The 22,730-nt window shown below is 35.4% G+C and overlaps 1 protein-coding gene across 2 annotated transcripts in view; it reads left to right on the top strand.

Moving 5' to 3' along the window:
• The first annotated feature begins 1,481 nt into the window (after positions 1–1,481).
• Positions 1,482–22,730, top strand: part of LOC136040572 (bestrophin-4-like) — a 96,694-nt gene continuing 75,445 nt past the window's right edge. For both annotated transcript variants that reach the window (XM_065724806.1, XM_065724807.1), the window contains exons 1-2: positions 1,482–1,590; positions 15,675–17,373. In XM_065724806.1, coding sequence (XP_065580878.1) covers positions 17,303–17,373 — 71 coding nt within the window. In that variant the 5' untranslated portion in view covers positions 1,482–1,590; positions 15,675–17,302. The remainder of the gene's footprint in view (positions 1,591–15,674; positions 17,374–22,730) is intronic.

Here is a 22,730-nt window from a genome sequence, read left to right on the forward strand (position 1 = left end):
GGAATTCTGTTCAGATTGTATTCTTATTTATTTTTGCTCCAAACCAGAGGTAGGCTCAGGGTTACTTCTGTGAGGATATTGGGGCATTCCGTGTCAGTTTAACACTGCTCACCAGAGCATTGCGAGACTTCTCGATCTGTGGAGTGCTCTTGAACAGTTTTTCGTGCTAGCTTCAGCAGAAGACCGCCAAGTTGCTGCAGACAAAATCTTGTTAGAAATGAAATACCCGTTCACGAAAGCGTATTTGCTTTTTCTTAAGTATGCTCTCAACGATTTTACTCCTTCGACGCCTTGTTCCAATCGGCAAAGATTCTAATCGGAGATTTGCAGTTTGAGTGTGAAAAGTTCATCAAGACTCTATGCAGCAACTTCATCCAAGAAAGGTTTCTAAGAGACTCTACAAAGATCAATCCGTCAAACGCGAGTCATTTCCGATTATTAGAAAACGTCTTTTTAGGAAATGAGTGTGTCCAATATCTTTTGACATCGGTGCAGGGTGGTAAAATAACCCTTGAAGACGTGAGCACTTTCCAAAAAAGTGTTTAGGTTTTTACATTACCGCAGCAACACAGATGCTCAAGCGATGATCCTTTTTTGAAGTCCCTTCAGTTTGTAAATCCCAAGATGGTCTTGGGAACTGAAAGAACCAGTATTCTGCCACTAGGTGTCGCAATGATCCAAGTCTCATACCAAAACTCACAGACATTGACTCCCAGTGGCGCAAGCTGCAATATGCTTTTAGTGACTCCGAAAAGATGGATGTGAGCAAAATTACTACAGACTTGATGTGGAGAAAAATACGCGAAATGAGAAACTTTACCGACAAAACAGTTTTCCAGATCTGGCAGAATTTGCCGAGAGGGTGCTCTCCCTACCGCATTCGAACGCAGACTCAGAATTTTTTTTTCTTGGATATGTCCCTACAGACAATCGGATCAAGCTCCACAATTCCGAGAACCTCTATGTAGCCACCCCACCCCCAGGTCAAGAAGACGAATCCGAAAGCGAAGATGAAGAAGTTCATTGAATGTGAACCGCATTTTTCCCTTCTTTTTTTAATGTATCTGAAGTAAAATTTTGATGATGATATAAGACACTATGTTTTTCAAATGCCGCCAACCGCTTGGAGAAGAAAGACGACTTGCAAAAAAAACAAAAAAAGTGAACCAAATTGTGAACTAAGATCCTTTCCTTGGACATAAAAAAGCCTTTTTACTTATTTTCTATGCTATTTTACTTTTTTCTTTGCCTCCTTTGTTTATACCTCACTTTTGTTCCCTTAGCGGGTCAAGAATAAATTATTAGGGTATTATTATCAGATTATATTCTATTCAAAACCTTTGTAAAGATAAGACAGAATTCGACTTGTCTTAACTGATCAACCTTTCGTGAAACCTGGGAAATATAGAAGCGTAGCATAAATCTGTCCAAAAAAGCATAAATTTTGGGCTCAAGGAAGCATAGTCCTCTCCGTCCGATCTGGTAACACTGCGCTATCGTTGCAAAAATTTTAAAATTCATCACATGTTATTTCTATATTAGTGATTCACTTCACTATACTAGTGACGAAATTGAAAATTTCGAAAATAGGTAAGCATTCTGATCACGTCTCTTTCTATATAGCTCATTAAAACGACTCACAAGAAATTTGTACTGATTTTTTTTGATGGATACATGTGCAACCTCTAGTCCTAGCCCAGAAAATGAATGCAGAGGAGTGATAGATAGGGATCACACTCTTGAGCATGGCCCTTCTAAACTAGCATATTAAATTCTTATTCATGGGTGGCTCTTACTGTCTTGGAAGCTAGGTGAATGAAACTCACAACAATGAATCTAGGGCCTTAAATGTAGACATGCCATTGGAAGGTGTTGCTAAGCTACTACCCTAGTCCATCCCTTCTTTTTCCTTACTTATAGGGACTAGAATATTATATGGTACAATTTTTATGACTGAATGCTCCTGAAGGAAGTATGCTAATAAAATAAAAGTGTGTATTTTTTTTAGTCACAGATTAGGCCTATTAAGATAGCCTAGCTAATAAATAGATTTGCCTTTAGTATCAAAATCTTTAGTATAAAAAATGTACAACAGTAAAAGAAGTGTAGATAAAGGTTCTCCCCCTGCAAAATATATTAACTAGGATTATTCTGCATATTATCACCTTACCTTAATCATCTTAATCCATCTGAGAGCTTTAAGGTCTTCCATACCTGTTGTGATCTTGGGTTGATGACTGCCAGTCAAATCTCCACTGTTCCTTCTCCCACTTCTTGTCAACTTGTTTTTTTCAAGGACTGAATGGAGAGAGCACTGACACTTAAATTTTTCAGTTTATTCCAGTGCTTTATGACTCTTTTTGAAAAGAATGATTAAGGATTTCTTTGCCTGAGCTTGACTTTGGTAGCTTCTTGGAGTGTCCTATTGTGTTATGCTGACTGGAACTGAGATTGCTAACTTTTCATTCTGCACCTTGCAAGTAAGCATCATATTGCTGCACAAGCATCAGTTAGCTAAAGTAGGTATTTTGAGGTACCTGAGGCAGTTCTCATATGAGGTTGATGTGAGACATCTTATGTATTTTCTAGCTTGTCCTGCACATTTTCAATGAGCCTCACATCTTGTCAATAAGAAGGACCAGCAAGACACATGCCAAAATTGAGATTAGGTCTGACAAGAGCTTTACATAGTTTTATTAATATAGATTCCTATCTGGTATTAATAGTCTGTTTTAGTAATCCAAGACTAGAGCTTGCATGGGAAATAACATGCTGAACATGGCTATGAAGTTTAAATTTATCATCAATGATGACACCTAGATCCATTTCTTCTGCTCTGCCCTCTAATTACTTCTTTACTTTTGTAGTGGGAATATAGATTGTATAGTTAGCTGTTGGGTTATTTGGTCTAAAGTATAATACAGAGCATTTGCCTATTTTGAACTAGAGAAGCCAGTCTTGGGTTCAATCTTGTAGCTCATCTATGTTCTACTGGACACTTTGGGGGTATACAATACCAAAGAGTTTGGCATCATCAGCAAACAGGTATATGCCATTTTTTATATGGTTAAATATGTCATTGATGTAAATAAGAAAGAGAGTTGTATCCTGTACAATACCCTGTGGTATTCTGCTCATTTCTTTGGCTTTGTCAGAGTAAATTGGTTAGCCATCTATAGCAAATAAGTAAACTTTCTGCTTGTGATTTGTAAGAAATTGCATTAGCCAGTCTACAACAGTCTGATTGATGCCAAAGGCAGATATTTTGGAGTGCAGTCAACTGTGAGGTACCTTGTCAAATGCCTTGGCAAAGTACAGCAATAGCAGGTCAATTAGATCTGTGATTTCTTTGTATGATTCTTATATTTTTGTTTCACTTGATTTCCCTGACTGGAAGCCATGTTGCTTGGGTGACAAGATCTTTTTGTTGGCCAAATACTTAAGGATTGAATTTTTGACTATGTGCTTGAGTGTTTTGGCCACTGAGGTTAGGATTTGAATGGTTACCTTTCTTGAAAACCACTGTAATGCTGGCTATTTTCCAGTCAGCTGGCAGCTGTCTAGAAGTAAGTAATTTCTGGAAAATTTTCCTAAACAGTTATGCTATGATTGCTGCAGTGTCTTTTAGTAGCCTGGGATAGGTTATCAGGTCCTGGCAACTTGTTAGTATCTAACATCTGTAAATGTCTGAGAACCTCTGTGAGCAATAGAGTGATGCTATCTGTTTGGGTTTTTATAATTTAATCTTGTGAAGTAGGTACAGGGCCATTGGGTTCAGTAGTAAAAACAGAAACAAATTGCTGATTTAGTGAGTTTGCTAGCTTGTTGATGTAAATTATCTCAACACCTTCCTCTGTTGCCAGTTTCCTAATGCCTTGTCTATTGTGGTCTTGGCTAGAGATGTATCACCAGAATTGTTTTAGGTTTGTCTTAACTTCATTTGTAAGCTTAGATTTGAAGCTTGTATACAAATTGCATGTCAAATTTTTAAGTTTGTTCCTGCTCTTTGAGAATTTTCTTTGTTTTCTGGGGATGGATGCTTCTTGTACTTCTTCCATTTTTTTCCTGTTGATTTCCTTTTTAATTTTTTTTGTCATTGTAAGTAGTGTTCATGGTTTTGGAATGAGCTTGCTTGAAGTGTACTGTTAAGCTTTGCCTAGCAGTATTCCTTTGATGCATTGCCATTGTTGTTCTAAGGAACCAATTAGGACATCATCCCAGGAGATGTTGCTAAGATCTATTCTAATCCTCTCATAGTCTATGAATGTCCTTTTTATGTAGTTGTTAGTTATTTTAAGGAATGTTGTTTTTATTTCTATTGCAACATGGTCATTTTTCCTGTTTGGGGGGCATGTATTTAGTATGAAGAAAGGATATGGGTCTCCTAAGAGATATTAGGTGTAGGAGGCTTCAAAGCTCCCGACTTATGAAACAGGTTGGTTGGTTGACAATTTGGTGGAGGCAAGCATCATAAATCATGTCTTAGATTCAATTCACAGTACCAGAGGTGACATAAGGGAATTGGTTTTTCCAGGTGATGCTTGGCAGGTTAAAGAAGCAAGAATTGTTTTCTTACAAATGTTTCCTTATGTATTGCTTGAATTCTAGGCTTATACCATTGATAATATAAGTACATCACAGTTCTTCACATTTAATGACAATAACAGGACCTGTTATTACCCACATAACTTGTACCCTTCACTTACAAAAAGGAAAATAGTCCCACATTCATTTTACTTGCAGGGTGTGGAAGCCATGGAATGACCTTCCACCTGCAACCCAACAGATAATATAAACACATTCTAAACAAAACTAGCAGAAACATATTTTTACAGTAAACATCTTAAAATCATTTATAGTATTATTTGTCAGTGTTTGTTGTTATTTTTCATAGATTTGTATGTGGGCATCTGGATTTATTCATGAGAGTTTCATTCATCTTTCTGAACTACTTTTCACAATAGAAAAAACACCATCATGTTTTGCCCCTAATAGGGCCAAATATAGCCCTAGGCAATATACAAACGTTTTGCTGGTTTCTGGATTTGTAATTATTTTTTGTACTTATTTCCCATCAGCAGGTTGATCATAAGGCATAATAAGGTTGATTTGAAAAACTAAACAAACAAATCAGAAAACTTTTGTGTCCCCTAGACAGTTCTATGGGCAGGAGGAGAACTGGGACTGAATTAAAATAATTCTTCTTATATTAGGAAGAGCTATTAGGGGGTGGGGTGGCAGGCAAGGGCTAAGGTACAATTATTATTGGAATAGTCATTATATTCAAAAAAAAACTGTTTGATTAGGAATTTAATAGTGCTACTCTTGTGTTATTGTTTAGTTTAGAAGAGGCCTTGCTAAGAGTCTTACCTGGTGTTAGAGTAGAGATACATTGTAAGATAGAAATCAGGTAGAAAAACAAGAAATGTGTATATCAATTCCCTATTCAATGCTCTTTTCAAATATAATAATTACTGGCATCACTGTTGCAAGGTTTGGTGTGATGATTATTATGCCTAGAAAGAGTATTGGATGGGGAGTTTCAGCTTATTGTCCTTAGCCTTAATTATAGTAGTATTAGTAGTAAGAGTAGTTTGCATAGTGTGTTTGGTTAGTTCAACATCCCCATCAGCATGTCTAAAAGTTTCAACTTTATACTCTAGTTTGTTCCTGATATTCTCCTGATGTCCCCTTTTGACAACCTGCAAACACATAGCATATTTAGACATAGTTCAACACCCCCTCAATACTTCCTGAAATTGTCACCTTCATACCTTTAGCCTTAGTAGTAGTAGACAACCACCTCTGGGAAAAACAAACATACAAATAAACATGAATCTGTGTTCATTATTCTCAGATAACTATTAAGTTTTGTATTTTTGTAGATGGGGGCCTAACACCTCTGTAACCGAGCATTCAGATATGATGAAATTGATTGTTTAATTTCATTGAGGTTGCATGTATTTATGGGGGTGTTTTGCTTATTTTTCAAAAATCTGAAAATTCTCTTAAGGTTGTAGATTTTGGTGGGTAACTTAAAATTTAATGAATTTTATCTATTTAGAATCAGTGGCAGCACAATAGAGTTGTCTAAGTATTTATTTAAATAATCTTTTCCACAAAAGAATTTTTTCAAAGAAAAGTAAGTAGCATTAAACCTAAGATGGGCGGAAATAAAGTCAAGCATTAATTCAAGTTTTGAATTTACATAAATAACCATCAATAAATAAGTGAAACTCTGATCAAACAGAAATTACAATAAATAATCAAGTGGAAATAAAAACGGACAACAAACACCATAAAAAGGAGTAGCGTCAACGCCTCCTATGTTTTCAGAAGACTACAACATCATTTTTGCTTTACTGAAAATAATCTTTTATTTTTAGCCATTTGTTTCAATTTGTCAGAGTATCTACAAACAAAAAGAAAAAGGGAAATTGCCATAATAACAAAGGTTACTGAAAAGGATCATTGAAATGTAGATTGGAAGTTTAATATATATTGATATTCACTGTTGAAAGTCTCAGTAATTTTGGATCTATTAATGTTAGAAAAGGATCTATTAATGTTAGAAAAGGGACATTGAAAAAGTATTTTGTTTTCTGTAAAATGCAAATGACCTTTAGAAGGCATAGTCCCCCTGTGTCTTACTATGCCTACGAGCTCTTGATGGATAAGTTAAAGTGCCATAGAAATTTCTTTCACATCACCCTCCCCCCCCACAGCCCCTAAGGCTGTAAAATGTGTAAGTTGCCTATTGTTTATAAATACATTTTTATGTTTGATTCTGGGTTTCCAAAAAGGTTGTGGGCATTAAGGTGAAACTTTCAGGGAATGTTTTTGGAGGACGTTGAACTAAATCAAAATACACTATTTATATGTAGTTTGTCAAAGAATTGTATCTACAGTGCCTCAGGAACAACTGAGGGCATTAACATAAAACCTTTAAGGCAAGTTGAGAGGCATGTTGAACTACAAAGACACTATGTGTATCTAGGTTGTGAAACAGGTGCATTTTTAATATCTTAGGGTTAGCTAAAGGTATTAAGTTGACACCTTCAGGGCATGTTGAGGGAATATAAAACAAAATAAAAACCCATATATTCATCAAGGTTGTCAAAAGGATGCATTTGAAATATCTGTGGAACAGCTAAGGCTACTAAGGGGAATCCTGAAGGGAATACTGAGCTAATTAAAAAAACTTAGTTGCATGTAGGCTGTTAATCTTGCTTGTAGGCTGTTGTATCTGCAATATCTTGGGAACACCTTAGTGTATTAAATGGAAACGTTTAAGGGAAACTGAAGGGGATACTAAGGGCATTCAAGTTGTCAAAAGGACATATCTGCAATATCTTTGGAATGGCTAATAGTATCAAGTTGAAAGCTTTAGGAAATATTGAAGGACATGTTGAACTAAATCAAAAACGCTCTGTGTCCAGGCTGTCAAAAGGGAGTATCTGCGGTATCTCAGAAACGGGAACATGTATCAAGTTGAAACTATTAAGGAATGCTGAGGAGAATTCATAACCAAATAAAGACACTATGCATCCAGGATGTCAAAAGGGCGTATCCGTAATGTCTCAGGAAGGCTAACGGTATTAAGTTGGTACTTCCAGAGAATTTTGAAAGGAGCATTGACTGAAATCGAAACATTCCAAGTGCATCCAGCTTGTCAAAAAGTCATAGGTCTGCAATCACTCAGTAATGGTTAAGGGTTTCTAATTGAAACTTTCAAGGAATGCTGTGGGGCATGTTGAACTAAATCAAAAGACACTATGTGCATTTTTATATGCATTTGACAGGGATGTCAAATAGATGTATCTGAAATATGTAAAGAACACCTATGGGTATTACGTTGAAATTTTTAGGGAATGTTGAATCAAACGACACTATGTTCATGCAGGTGGTCAAAAGGCTGTATCTATGATATCTCAGGAATGGATAAGGGTATTAAGCTGAAACCGCCTGGGAATGTTGAGGGGGATATTGAGCTAAATCAAAACTCTCAATTTGCATCTCGGATCTCGAAAAGGTGTATCTGCAATGTCTCAGCCATGACTTGGGCATAAATTAATGGGTTGAGATATCCAACTGATACATTGAGGGAGTATTGGACGGAAACATTATGTGGATTTTTGTTTTGCCTAAGAAGGGCCAAGGGGAGCTTGTCAAGAAGATTAAATGTTTGGATAAAAATCTGGTTGTGTGATTGTTAGTGCAAAATATTCTTTTTTATGTTGATCAGATACAATTTCAGGCCATGAAGATACCTCAGTTAAAGTTTCAGAATGAAGGGAACCCAAACTGCAAACAAATCTAACTGCATTGACTCTTGACGTTCTATTTTCAAGTTTGTTTTTAAACTACAAATCAGAACTTCTTTTTATTAATAAGCCCAAAATATACTTATTTAAGCCAGTGATTCCCAAGTGGTCTAGGTGGACCCCTAGGGGTCTATGTGAGACTTGACGGGGGGGGGTATGTTGGGGTGATAAAAAAGAGGGGTCCACAATTTATAAACAGGGTCTACGAAAATTTATCTGGTTTGGATAGTGAACAGCTAAATTTTTGGCTTGACTTCACCTATCGATGTAGGTAGATAATATCTGAAGAACCACAGCAACTCTTTATCGTAAAAATTGTAACCATAATTCACGGTGTCATCCACTTACAGCATCTAGTAGCGAGAAATTTGAGTGATAGGAAAGATGCATGTTTAAAAAAGATTTTATTCAATCTTTGAGTCAGTTTAAAAGTTTCCGGAAAGCATAGATCCCGATTTAAAAGAAATATATTTGACAATTTTCCCCAAAAAAATTTAATAGTAGTAACTTACAATTACAAGGGTGCAGTCTCAATCAAAAAAAAAAAAGAAAAAGAAAAAATAGATGGTGTTGTTTCGGCTTTTCTTGGATAATTGAAATGTATAAATTTGAAAGAATTTTCCTGGTCTTCAAACTTGTCACAGGTAGATTACCCTAATGAGGATATTCAGACATATGTTTAATTCAGATTTGAATATATTCTGACACTGAAAATACTACCATGAATCATAAATTCATTTGATGGAATGGAGGTAGAAAATATGAAACTGCAAGAGGAGCTCGATCTTAGCACTAATTAGATCTGAAAGTGAAATTGAAAAGATGTTATCAAATATTTTGGCTGCAGGCATAGATACCCAAAAGATATCCTGGACGGTTATGTGGGGAATTGTGATAAAGCTTTTGATATCATTTTCCTTGTCATATCTTGTCAAAAAAGAAGCAGATTGAATATCACAGAACGGGGAGATTTGCAGTTACTCCTAATAAAACGGAAGCCAAATATGGATAATTTGCTTTCAATCCATCAAGTATATTCCTATCATTAAAATTACGACTATTTTGTGATTGTCATTGTAGAAGTTATGTTATGTTATTGACTTTTAATTTTAATTATATTATAACTGTTATCACGTTACAATGTAATATGAAAGCACAAATGATTAATAATGTAAATAGTTAAGTAGGCTATTTGAATAAATACAATACAAGAAAATATTGTATTTCTACTTATTTTTGTCATTCCGAATGAGAATTTTTCTAAATAATATGTGGGAATTGATTCGTTTCCTTTGCTATGAGGAGATGGCAAAAAAGTAAAGTTGACTGAAATTCCCTTTTTCACCTATCGATGTAGGTAGATAATATTTGAAGAAGCACAGCAACTCTTTATCGTAAAAATGGTAACCATAATTCACGGTGTCATCCACTGACAGCACCTAGTAGCGAGAAATTTGAGTGATAGGAAAGATGCATGCAGGCCAACTAATTTTTTTTTACATCCACTCACAGCAAAATCCATTAATTAATGAACCAATCAATTTTCACTTTCTTCTTTGAAAACTGTTAATTCGTGATTGGAATTCAGCCGCGACAAAAATTTCAATAATTAGCTCTAACCTTCACATTTTTTGTCGAGTTTCGGGAACATGGTAGAAACTTAGCTGCAAGGGATCCACCAGAACTATTGAAATGTCGAAAGAGGTCTATTAGACAAAAAAGTAACCTCTGATTTAAACAAATAAGCATTAAAAAAAATTATCGAATAACAAGATGGTTATAATGAAATGGTCGATCAGTATTCGTCAATATTCAAGGTTGTCAAACAGTTCGTGGTAATGAACTGTAAGTAAGGAGCGATGCAACCCAATAGTAACCGAAACTATAAAAAACAGAATTTTGAATCAATAGATATGTAAAAAAAAATGGTTTATTACGCTGATTCAAACATGCAAGATTCATTAAGTTTAGTTTTACCATTGAAAGGTACGCGCCTGAGAATATTTGCCTGATTTTCGAAAAAAAGGGGGAAACACCCGCTAAAAGTCAATGAGTCTTAATGAAAATTATATCATCAAATTCAGCATATCAGAAAACCCTACCGTAGAGGTTCCAAGCTCCCGTCTTCAAAAATGTGGAATTTTGTGTTTTTTGCCAAAATAAAAATCACTGATCTTTTTTCTTTTTTTTACCCAGGATTGATCGAATCGAACCAGTGGTCCCAGAGTATCCGGAGAGGGCTCATTTGAACGGGAATTAAAATTTCTAGTGACCTTTTTAGTGACTAAAAAGATTGGAGGGCAGCTAGCCCCCTTCTGACGCTCCTTTTTTCGCCGAAGTAGTTTGATCAAAATTTTTACCATTTCCTTCACCATAATTGAAGGATCCAATAACTATACATTTGGAGATAACATGACGCCCAACAACCCATGGGGAAAGGTATTTAAGTTATGAAATTTGCCCATTGTTTAACGTATAGGAGTTGCTATTTGGAAGTAGGCTTACATTTTCCTGGGTTGAGAGGGGAGTGAATTGTTTGCTACGAGATTTTTTTTATTGGGAGTGAAGTTTCCAGAGGCTGAACTTTTCGGGGAAATATGCCAGAATTTCTATAAAAATTCTTTTTATTTGTCTTATCTTCTCTTTGCCGACTGAGTTTTACATGTGAAGATGTTAATAGTAATTGTCCGGTGTAAATTTTCACTGAGATCGAATTGTCCAGAGGATCTTTCCATGGAGGGGGCTGGATTTCCCGGCATTGTTTAGAACAAACGATCATAAATCAAATAAAAGATACAAGTTTTTTCAAACTGAAAGTAAGGAGCAACATTAAAACTTAAAACAAACAGAAATTATTACGTTTTGAGGGATTGCCCCCTCCTTAATGCCTCGCTCTTTAAGCCTAAATTTGACTTTCTCCCAGTTCTTCAAGAAAGACTTCAGAAAAACAAGGGTAGTTTAACTAGAACAGTAAGAAGCTTTTTTAAAAGTACTAAAAAACTTTAGCGCGAAGAGCGAGGTATTGAGGAGGGGCACTCCCCTCATATACGTAATGATTTGTGTTTGTTTGTTTCAAGTCTTAATGTTGTCTCCGCTCCTTACTTTCAGTTGACAGAGCTTGTTTGTGTTTTAAATTTTAATATCATGATAGGGCGAGAAAGGCTTCAGCCCTATAGAATGCCAAAAATTATGCGGATTTCTAGGCCATTTATTTGATTAATCTATTACCAAGTTCTATAATACAATTACTATTAAAATTCTTTATGAAGTTCTATCTAACATGTAAATTGAAAGCCAAAATCTCAATTCTTATACAGAAAAACGGAAAAAAGATTAAAGAAAAAATCTCTTTTTAGTAACCAATAAAAAAAGAAATGTCAGTTGAAAACAAAAGAAATTATTAAAAAAAAAAAAATCCAAAAAAGAGTTGCCATCAAGGAATGCAGAGTTGCATTGAAACTAAAAAAAGCAGAACTAAATAAAATGATAATTGACACTTTTAACGAACAGAAATCATTATCATGGAATAAGTGAGACTCAAAACGAACGCAATTAAAATGAAGCTATGAATTGTCATCAAGCCATGGCTAATTGGAGAAAAAGCCCACAGTCTAGGAAAATTGTGAAAAAAAGAGCTCAACCTCAAACAAATTGCTATACAAATGATTATTTCATTACCCGACCCGAAAATATGAGCTGATTCCAAATCCGAAAAGTTTACCGCTCTAGTTTTTTCACTAATTGGAGTTTTTTCAGGTTGAGACAAAAATGTTGATTGAGTAAATACCAACAAATGTGATTAGATATGTCATTTCTATGCTCTTTTTTTTTTGCTGATGAATATGAAACTAAATGTTTAAGTCAAAAGAATTGTTTTGGGCTTAAAGCTTTGAGAGAGATTGAGATTAGGGAGAGATTCTAGGAAAGTTGTGAAAAAAGGGGTCAACCTCAAACAAATCGCTAGACAAGTGATTCTTTCACTATCCGACCGAAAAATATGTGCTGATTTCAAATCTGGAAAGTTTGCTAATCTAGTTCTTTCACAAATTTGATTTTTTTTTTTTTTTAGGTTGAATTTGAGGTCGATGCGAAAAATGTTGGTTGAGTAAATACCAGCAAATGTGATTCGATATGTAATTTCTACGCTCTTTTTTTGCTGATGAACATGAAACTAAATGTTTAAAGTCAAAAGAATTGTCTGGGGCTTAAAGCTTTGAGAGAGAGTGAGGTTGGGGGAGAGATTCTGGGAAAATTATGAAAAAAAGGAGTTAACCTCAAACAAATTGCTATACAAATGATTCTTTCTCTACCCGACCGAAGAATATGTGCTGATTTCAAATCCGGAAAGTTTGCCGATCTAGTTCTTTCACAAATTTGAATTTTTTTTTTAGGTTGAGGCGAAAAACGTTGGTTGAGTAAATACCAGCAAATGTGATTAGATTTGTCATTTTTACGCTCTTTTTTTGCGGATGAATATGAAACCAAATGTTTAAAGTCAAAAGAATTGTTTAGGGCTTAAAGCTTTGAGAGAGAGTGAGGTTGGGGGACAGGTTCTAGGAAAATTGGGAAAAAAGGGCTCAACCTCAAACAAATTGCTGTACAAATGGTTTTTTTATTACCTAACTAAAAAAATAAGCCGATTCCAAATCCGAAAAGTTTGCTGCTCTAGCTCTTTCACAAATTCGATTTTTTTTTAGGCTGAATTTTAGATAGAGGCAAAAAATGTTGATTGAGTAAATACCAACAAATTTGATTAGGCATCTCATTTCTAAGCTCTTTTTCCCTGATTAACATGAATCTAAATGTTTCAAGTCTAAAGAATTATTTGGGGCTTAAAGCTTTGAGAGAGAGTGAGGTTGGGGGAGAGTTTCAGCCTGCAGGTGTTTATTAGACTTGGCCTATGGCAAAACATTTGCAGTCTCGCGCCTTGGTAGCAGCCAAGACTGGATCCAGGTAAAATCTGCCTGGAACTTCAGTTTTGTAAAAGTGAGTAAGAATGAGGAGGAGGAGGGGAAGTTGAAACACATACTTGGCAGCAACGGAAAAACATTTTGTTAAAGAGCTTCTCTTAGCTGAGAAAAAACACTAGTTCCAAAAAAGAGATAAATATGCTCAGATATAATGCATCAGATATCAATTACATAAGGCAGATAAAAATCATAGTAACACGGAGAATCATTGGATAGTGGCAAAGCTATTCAAAAATTTAGTATTTTTCTTCGTTACCATCGTCTTCAAAGTTTCCGGCACCAACTGTTCCGCAGTTAGAACAGGTTGTTCCTTTACAATTGCCACAAGCTCAGGTACATTTTAAACCATGCTTTTTGCAAGAACATCGCAATGTCGAACACTTGCTCTTGCAGTTACAATGAAACACTGAGAGAAGGAAAGGCGGTGCCGGTGATCTTTCTGAATGCACAGGTCGTGATTCTCCTTTCCGTATAATCCAGCCATACTAAAAAAAATCCAGTCGACTCTCAACGTTTTTCCACTCTCGTACTTAGAAGTATGCTCGAAGCGAATGGTACTTGCAAACATCGCTTTTTGGTGGGAACGTTTTCGCCTGTACATACTCCCCATAACTTCCAACTTTTTCGAAGAATTTCCTGTAGCGGACCTGGTCAAGACTTGTTTCATTTTCTGCAGCCTTAAATAAGATAAGCATGGCCTTCTTTCCAGCTTTTCTAATGTCGTCTTTTGTAGAAGCTGAACCTAGAAGTAGTCTGGCGATATCCTAGAAGTTTTTCTTCTTTTTCTCCGTGGTTCAGGGGTGTGTATATTTTCCTATGCCATAAATTTGCGAGGCGAATCATATCCGAGAAAAGCACAGAGCAAAAGAATTTGATCGCAAAGGGTGTCACCAAGTTTCAGTTTAGCTGCCAATATATCACACAGACGGCTTCCAGTTTTCTGTGACTTTATCTCGGAATGGAAAAATATCGGTTTACAGTCTTGTTTCGTGGGGTACAGTAAATGACTAGTAAGTCCGTATCTTCTTCGATTAAAACAGTGCGTTGGCGTTCTGCTGACTCGGCCACAAGATACAAGACAGATAGTATGAGTGGACAGGCAAAGCTGGCATAAGACTTTTTCAGGACTTTGTAAAAATGATGTCAGTTTCACTTGTTGATAGATAGCCTATCATCCAACCATGCATCCTAGGGCAGAACTAAGGTAGATAGTTATAGGACTAAGGGATGATCGAGATTTTTAGGTTGACTGAGGACGGACAATGGCAAGCCAGAAAAACGTCGAAAAGCAGAAAAACAGAAAAAGATTAAAAAATTCTTCTTTTAGTGACTAATAACAAAAACACAATGTCATTTAGAAACAGCAGAAATTTAATTTTTTTTAAGCTAAGTTGTTCAAAGAAAAATAAAGAGTCGCATTAAACCAAAGACAATCAGAAAAAAGTTAAATAATAATTCAAAGTTTAAACGAACAGAAATCACTATCATTGAATGAGTGAGATTCAAAATGAACGCAGATTGAATTGAATAACCAAGCCAAACTTTAAACACACAGAAATCACTGCAAACAGGAGTAAGGCTAACTCCATCTAAGCCTTCTAAAGGCTTGATCGTCCTTTACTGAAAACAGTTTTCATTCCGTTATAACCGTTTGTTTTACCACTGGTTTACCCTTGCTCCTGCTCAAGAGGGACAATAAATCTGAATGGTGGGTTTGAGAATAAGATTTTTGAAGCTGTATCTCCATTTTCGGCGCTTATTTTAGAAATTGTGGCTTTACAGGGCATACCCATTCACCTGGCTATGCTCTTGTGCTCGGTGGTTACCTGCTTTCCAAAATTGTTTATGCTGTTGTCAGCGGTGAAAGAGTGCTATATAAGGTACGGTCAGGTGTTATTTGGCTGTGGTTTGCCTTCGAATAGTGTACTATGTGCCATGCATGAAGAAAAACTGGCATTCCGAGGTACACACCAGGTAGTGTAGAGTGGCCGATTGAGAGAGAGAGAGAGAGATAGAGAGAGAGAGAGAGAGAGAGAGAGAGAGAGAGAGAGAGAGAGAGAGAGAGAGAGAGAGAGAGAGAGAGAGAGAGAGAGAGAGAGAGAGAGAGAGAGAGAGAGAGAGAGAGAGAGAGAGAGAGAGAGAGAGAGAAAGAGAGAGAGAGAGAGAGATCGGTATATTTAAAACTATTGTACTATAGCTAAATTAAGTTTTTTACAAATGTTTACGTTTAAAGAATATCACACACTACGGCTCAGCAACCGATTTACTAATCTACTGCACCACAATTTCCCTGTAACTGCTAAAATCCTTCATGTTTCTTTTCAGCCGTTTAATATATCATTATTATGCCCTTATTATATTATTCTGTTTTTTCTTCAAGGCAATCGGGAAAGGATTTGTCATCATTTTGCTTGAGGTAATTTAAAACCGCTGACTTTTTTTCCACCAAGAGGAACATGATGTCACTTCAAATGAGCTCGGGCAAAATTATTCAAGTTTCAAATCATTTTTCCGGCCGCATACGTACAACCAGTTTTGACTAGTTTCAGTGATGCAAGTGTCGTTTGAAGTTTCAAATAATAAGGAATTTTGACATTTCTGTAACGTGATGTACCTTCGCTTCAAGTTAAAATATCTGCGGTCTCTCATAATCTCTGACACATTCCAGCCGATTTTTGTGTGACAAATAATTGCACATTTTAGTTACTTGTTAAAGTTCTAAGTATAAGACAGTGTTGCAACAGAACCTCATAAAGTTTATGCAGTTTGATAAAATACGACTATAAAAAACTATTTTCCAGATTGTGATATGCGGTTCTTCCAAGGTGCCTTTCTTGTCTACATAAGTTAATGCTCAAATTGGCTAATTCCTGTTTTGGACTCCTAAGGCAAGAGCGTCGATTCCACTTCCATAATGTATTAAAAAATATAGGAGCTAAGTTGTCGTAAAAGAGAAGAGACAGAACCAGTGCGGTTTTGACAACCAGAAAATGAACATTCTATTACATTCTTGGAGATAAGTTTTTTTTTTTCTCTGTTGGCGGAATAAAAGAGATATAAGCTTTATTCTTCTTTGAGAGAACCAGAATTATTCTGAAAGTTGCTTCTAAAGTTGAACTAACTAATTTGTTTTAAGGTGAAGCAAGACAATTTCATAAGACACAATACTGTCGAAATTTATTATTATCTGAATATTGAAAAAGTTCTACAACCCAGTGAATGTTCGGGATATGTTGAAATAAGATGGAGAACAGTCTAGTTGAAGACTAGAATCATCCAGTGGTGTTTTATAGTGAAGAGTTATACGTTTAAATTGCGAATTTATTACAATACTCTGAGAGTTAAATTTTGTTTCGAAAAGTAAAGCAGTGAATTTTCGAAAGCTATACAGCCTGATTAGTTTGACCTTGTTTGCAAGTTTTTTGACAGCTTGAGGATTAATATAAACCTATTTTACCGCAACAAATATTCCGTAGCGCCAAGAAACAATAGTGAAAGTTTGTGTAAAAGCTATCTACACATATGAGATTTTGCAGTGATAATGAACTTGATGTAGCCTACTCTAAAAGCGTCGAACCTCATTTTCAAAAGATAAAGAACGTTTTAAGTAATTTCAGAAAGTTTCATATTCAGAACGCTAACTAATCGTTCACATTTTCTGGTTCTTTGGAAATTTTCTGGATAAACTTTAAGACATAAGGTTTTTGCTGAGCGAAGTTTATTTAACAAAGCTCATTCTTTAGTTTTAATTTAGATGAAGGATTTTATAGATATTGAAAAACGCACATCTAATTAAATATTTTCAGTGAAGCTATTTAATAAATCCGACTTAACCAAAGCCCTTTATGTCAAATTTTGTTTGTGACAAGAAAGTCAGCCAAACATAATCTTTCAATATTACCATCTTATACAGCCTGGATTTTTTTTTTCTTTCGATCGGAAAAGAGATCCCTTGGAAGTAACTGCGTTCTATTTGATTATTTCTTGCTACAGTATATTGTTTTTAATATGACTATCACATATGCATCAAAGGTAGCCACGTGCACAGGGCTAGGTGTGTTCTGGAAGCTATTGTTCAGGTAAGTAGGCCCTTATTTCTTTCCTTATTTCAGTTTCAGAACTTATCGTGTAACAAAGTAAGGGTTTTCTTGTGGAAACAAAAAATGAAAAAAGGTTGCGTGAGTTTTATAACGGCAAAATTCAAGAAGTGAAGTTAGGTTAATCCTAATGAATGAAAAATACAAAAATATGATGGAAATATACTACTTTAGAAACAAATTTGGGCTATATTTGCACATTAGGGCAGTTGGGGTAAAGCATAGCGGGTCTGCATGCAAAATGTGTTAGCTACAATTATTCTGCATATTATGAAGTGAGAATTTCTTTCTGACTTCACGCTGTTCAAATAATTTACCCCCCTCCTCTAATGTGCAAATATATAGCCTAAATTATATAATGCCAATATATTCAATCACCCTCCACTTGTTTTCCACTGAGCGTAAGCTAATTGTCTCTTAATACAGGCTGGTAAAACCAGTTTGTTCTCGAGTTTTCCACAGCGTAAACTTGGACACAGCTAAACTTCCTAAACACACAATAGTAGCCAATTGTTTTCCACAGCGTAGCCTTTACCTGATCAAACGCGTCATCAACCTGTTAGATCTCAAAAGGTATCTGCAAGGAACGCAATTATTAAAATTCTAAATCAAATGACATAATTTTCTAGCTTATTTAATTGCTGATTCATTGGTTTTGAATGAATGAATTTTTCCTTTGATTTGCCAGTTGTTCGCTGATGTCCATCGATTTCATTTAAAAATTTTATAATTTTGTGCAAATCGCAGATATTTGTGAATGACTCGATTTATGGTTGTTTTTACGTATTTGGTTTTAATTCTTTTGATTCTGACTTTTATTGAATTTTATTCATCTTTTAATTTGGATTTTTTATTGGTTTTGCTGTTTTTTTTTTTTTTAGTTGACTTTCCACGTTTGAGTTAGATTTACTCTGTCTTTTTTTGCATTTTCCTTAAATCTATTTTTTGTTCGCGCTGAAGAAGAGAGGCACTTGTCCTTTCGAAATATTCGCTTTGTGTGTTTTTTGTAGTATTTTCGTTTTTCTTTAGAAACCTCATTGATCGTTTTTTCTTCTTTATGGTATGGCAAGTCAATTCGGTTTATGAAATTATTTTTTAGGCATAAAAGATCTCGTATTATACATTTAACAGATCGGAGCTATTGTAAACCCTATTTTTGTATATATAAGGAGATGTATGTGAAATATTTAAATGAAATACATTTTTGCTTACATTATCACGATTGAGACAACCGAAATAATATATATGTGTGTACTGCTTTCAAATGGGCTTTTCGTATTATTATATCCAAGTTAAATTCGATAGCAAAAGAAGGTTGACATTATAATTGGTTGGTGCAATGACATGGTATGAACGACATTAACATTTAAGCAGAAGACCAAAGCATGGACGTTCTAAATCCTGACAGTCAGCTGCAATCGGAGAACCTATGTATCGGCTTGTGCATGGAAAATATTCTGGAACTGTGAGCAAATCAAACAGTTCGTGGTAACGAACTGTAGTAAGGAGCGACCCGGCTCAATAGTAAACGAAACTCTAAAAAACAGAATTTTGATGCTAAAATATACATCAAAAGAATCAGATTTTCATGCTGATTTTAAATATATAAGTTTCATCAAATTTAGTCTTTGTCATCAAAAGTTACGAGCCTGAAAAAATGTGCCTTATTTTAGAAAACAGGGGAAAACACCCCCTAAAGGTCACAGAATCTTAACGAAAATCACACCATCGCATTCGGCGTATCAGAGGACTCTATAGCAAAATTTTCAAGCTCCTATCTACAAAAATGTGGAATTTCGTATTTTTTGCCAGAAGACAAATCACGGGTGCGTGTTTATTTGTTTGTTTGTGTTTTTTTTTTCTTTTCCCCAGGGGTCATCGTATCGACCAAGTGGTCCTAGAATGTCGCAAGAGGGCTCATTCTAACGGAAATGAAAAGTTCTAGTGCCCTTTTTAAGTGACCAAAAAAATTGGAGGGCACCTAGGCCCCCTCCCGCGCTCATTTTTCTCCAAAGTCAACAGATCAAAATTTTGAGATAGCCATTTTGTTCCGCATAGTCAAAAACCATAAGAACTAAGTCTTTTGGAATGACTTACTCCCCCACAGTCCCTGGGGGAGGGGCTGCAAGTTACAAACTTCGACCAGTGTTTACATATAATAATGGTTATTGGGAAGTGTACAGTCGTTTTCAGGGGATTTATTTTTGGGGGTGGGGTTGAGGGGAGGGGGCTATGTGGGAGGATCTTTCCTTGGAGAAATATGTCATGGGGGAACAGAAATCGAATGAAAAGGGCGCAGGATTTTCTAAAATTACTATAAAAAAAACAATAAAAAAATAAACATGGAAAAGTTTTTTCCATTGAAAGTAAAGAGTAGCATTGAAACTTAAAACGAACAGAGATTATTACGCATATGAGGGGTTCTAAAAAACTTTAGCATAAAGAGCGAGGTATTTAGGAGGAGATAAATACCTCGTTCTTTATGCTATAGTATTTTTAGTAATTTCAACTATTTATTCTACGGCTTTTCTGACTCAGGGGTCATTCTTAAAGAATTGGGACAAAACTTACGATTTAGTGTAAAGAACGAGGTATTAATGAGGGTACAAACCCCCTCATATACATAATAAAAATTAAAGAATATAAAAGTTTGTTACGTAAGTTAATTCTTAAGTTACGTATACTTTTTACTAATGAAAAAATTAGCTAAAAATTAAAATTTATAGTTGCCTTTTTATGTAACCGAAAAATTGCATGGCAACTAGGCCTCCTTCCCCATCCCTTATTTCTCAAAATCGTCTGATCAAAACTAAGAGAAATCCATTTAGCCAAAAAAGGAATTAATATGCAAATTTCATTTTAATAATTTATGTGTGGAGAGCCAAAATCAAACATACATTAATTCAAAAACGTTCAGAAATTACATAAAAAAAACTAGTTTTTTTAACTGAAAGTAAGGAGCGACATTAAAACTTAAAACGAACAGAAATTACTCCGTATATTAAATGGGTTTTTCCCTCCGCAATCCCTCGCTCTTTACGCTAAAGTTTGACTCTTTGCCACAATTCTGCTTTTTAAAACAATTAAAAGCTTTAGCCTAAAGAGCGAGGGATTGCGGAGGGGACAACCCATTTCATATACGGAGTAATTTCTGTTCGTTTTAAGTTTTAATGTCGCTCCCTACTTTCAGTTAAAAAAACTAGTTTTTTTTTATCTTGTCTGTATTAAAAGACACTTAGCTTACTCTCAGTAGAAAACAATTGATTGGTGACAGAATACATTTAACTTGTATAATTTGGGGTATATATTAGAACATTAGGGGAGTGTAAAGTATTTGGACAACGTGAAGCTAGAAAACAATTCTTATTTCATAATATGCTGAATAATCATAACTAATACATTTTGCATATAGACAATTATGCTTGTAGGCATGTAGACAAACCTTTGGTGGTTATTGGAATCGTATCAACTCTATTGTCTTTTGGACCAACAGTACACAAGACGTGGTTGGAAAATTCCGCTTTCAGTTCCAGTACAAGAACTATTTCAAAGCTATAGAATTAGCTTAAGTTGATGTTTTCCTTATGGATGAGGTACCGTTGATTCCAAAATATAGTTTACAAAATACGGATCAGTTTCTGTAGTCGATTTCAAATTCAAACTTGCCATTTGAAGGGACAATTCTAGGTAGTGGAGGTGATTTAGACTTGTGGTTGCCTGTTTACTTCAGAAGCAACCGCAGTGAAGCACTCGATTTATCAATAAAAAATTACCTTTTTAAATATTTCAAATTTTTTTCCTGAAAAAGGTTTGCGTGTCGATCCTGAACAAGAAGAATTTACAAAGTACACTTTGGACCTGGGAAATGGAATTCTTTCCAAAACTGACTTCAGTGAAATCGAATTACCTGAGGATAGGACTTTAAGTGGTAATATAATTGAGGAAGCATATGTAGATCGTCTTCCGAATCAAAATTTCAATGGAAGGAAGGAATGCTTTATTTTAGCACCACTCAACAAAGAAGTAAGCAAAAAAAAATATGAACATCGTCCATCACCTCTCAGGGGAATACAAATCATATAAAATTATGATTTTATTAAGGATAAAAATGAAGAAGGAATTGAATTCACACCGGAATTTCTGAATTCAGTTGAGATTGCAGATTTGTCACCCCATGACTAAAACTAAAGAATATAACCCAATAGTCATGCTTGTACCTAATGTTGATGTTTCAGTGGGTATATGTAATGGAACACAGCTGTTACAATAACGCAATTAAAACAAAAATAATTTCTGGAAAAAAATGCTGAAAAGGAAATTCGCATCAATATGTGCTTAGAAGACAGTCAACAGTGCGAATCACATACATACAATCCTCCCGCATGCTATTTAACAGGGACCGAGAGAAGCTTGGTCTCTTGATACTATTTGTCTCCCAGACTTTCCTAGACCTAGGGATATCAAAGGGATAAAATTAACCTTGACTGGGCTGCCCACTTAATTGAACAATCTGTCTTGGCTTTTTTATACAATTGGCCATGACTTTGACTTTTCCCACAGCTATTCCCTTTTTTGATCTAATGATCTAAGCATCCTCGACGAAAATGTTAGCAAAATGAATGAATTTTTAGAGATTTTTCGATACGATTTCAGAGTGCAAGAATAGGTTTGAAATTTAAACTTATGAAGACTAAGTGATAAGCTTATACTAAGCTTGTACTTATAGACTAAGTATAGCTTATAGGTTTGAAAATTAAAATTATGAAGAGTAAGTGAAGCTTATACTAGATAAGCTTCACTTATCCTGGTAGTATTATTAGTAAAGATGTTGGGTGTAGTGAAGATATTAAGAGTAGAATAGCCAGGGGCCAGGGTGCTTTTTCATAGTTAATAAAAGTTCAGAGGAATGGGAAGATAAGCCTACGAACCGAAATTAGATTGTCGGAAGCTATATTGATGTCAGTGGTTAAGTAGGATTTTGAAAGGGTGGGCGCTCTAAAAAACGAAAGAGATTTGCTAGAAATTTCCTGAGAAATCACCAAGAGAATGTTTATGGGCATCTGGTTTACTGGCTGTATCTCAAACAGTAAGCTGTGCGAAAATTTTGATTCAGTCCTGCTCTCTATGACTAGAAAAAAGCTGAGATGGCTAGGGTACGTTCGGGGGATGAAGGTAAATATAGCGCCAAAGATCTTCTTTGTCGGTCTACTGTCTAGGGTCTAACGAAAAGTATGGTGTCCCCGAATGTAGCGGAAGGATGTCGCAAGGAAAGATTAAAGGGAAATGGAAACTTCTTGGATGGTTATGAAGAGGGGGGCTTTGAATAGACCTGGATAGGG

This window comes from Artemia franciscana, chromosome 21, assembly GCF_032884065.1.
Source record: "Artemia franciscana chromosome 21, ASM3288406v1, whole genome shotgun sequence".
NCBI classification, from domain to species: Eukaryota; Metazoa; Arthropoda; class Branchiopoda; order Anostraca; family Artemiidae; genus Artemia; species Artemia franciscana.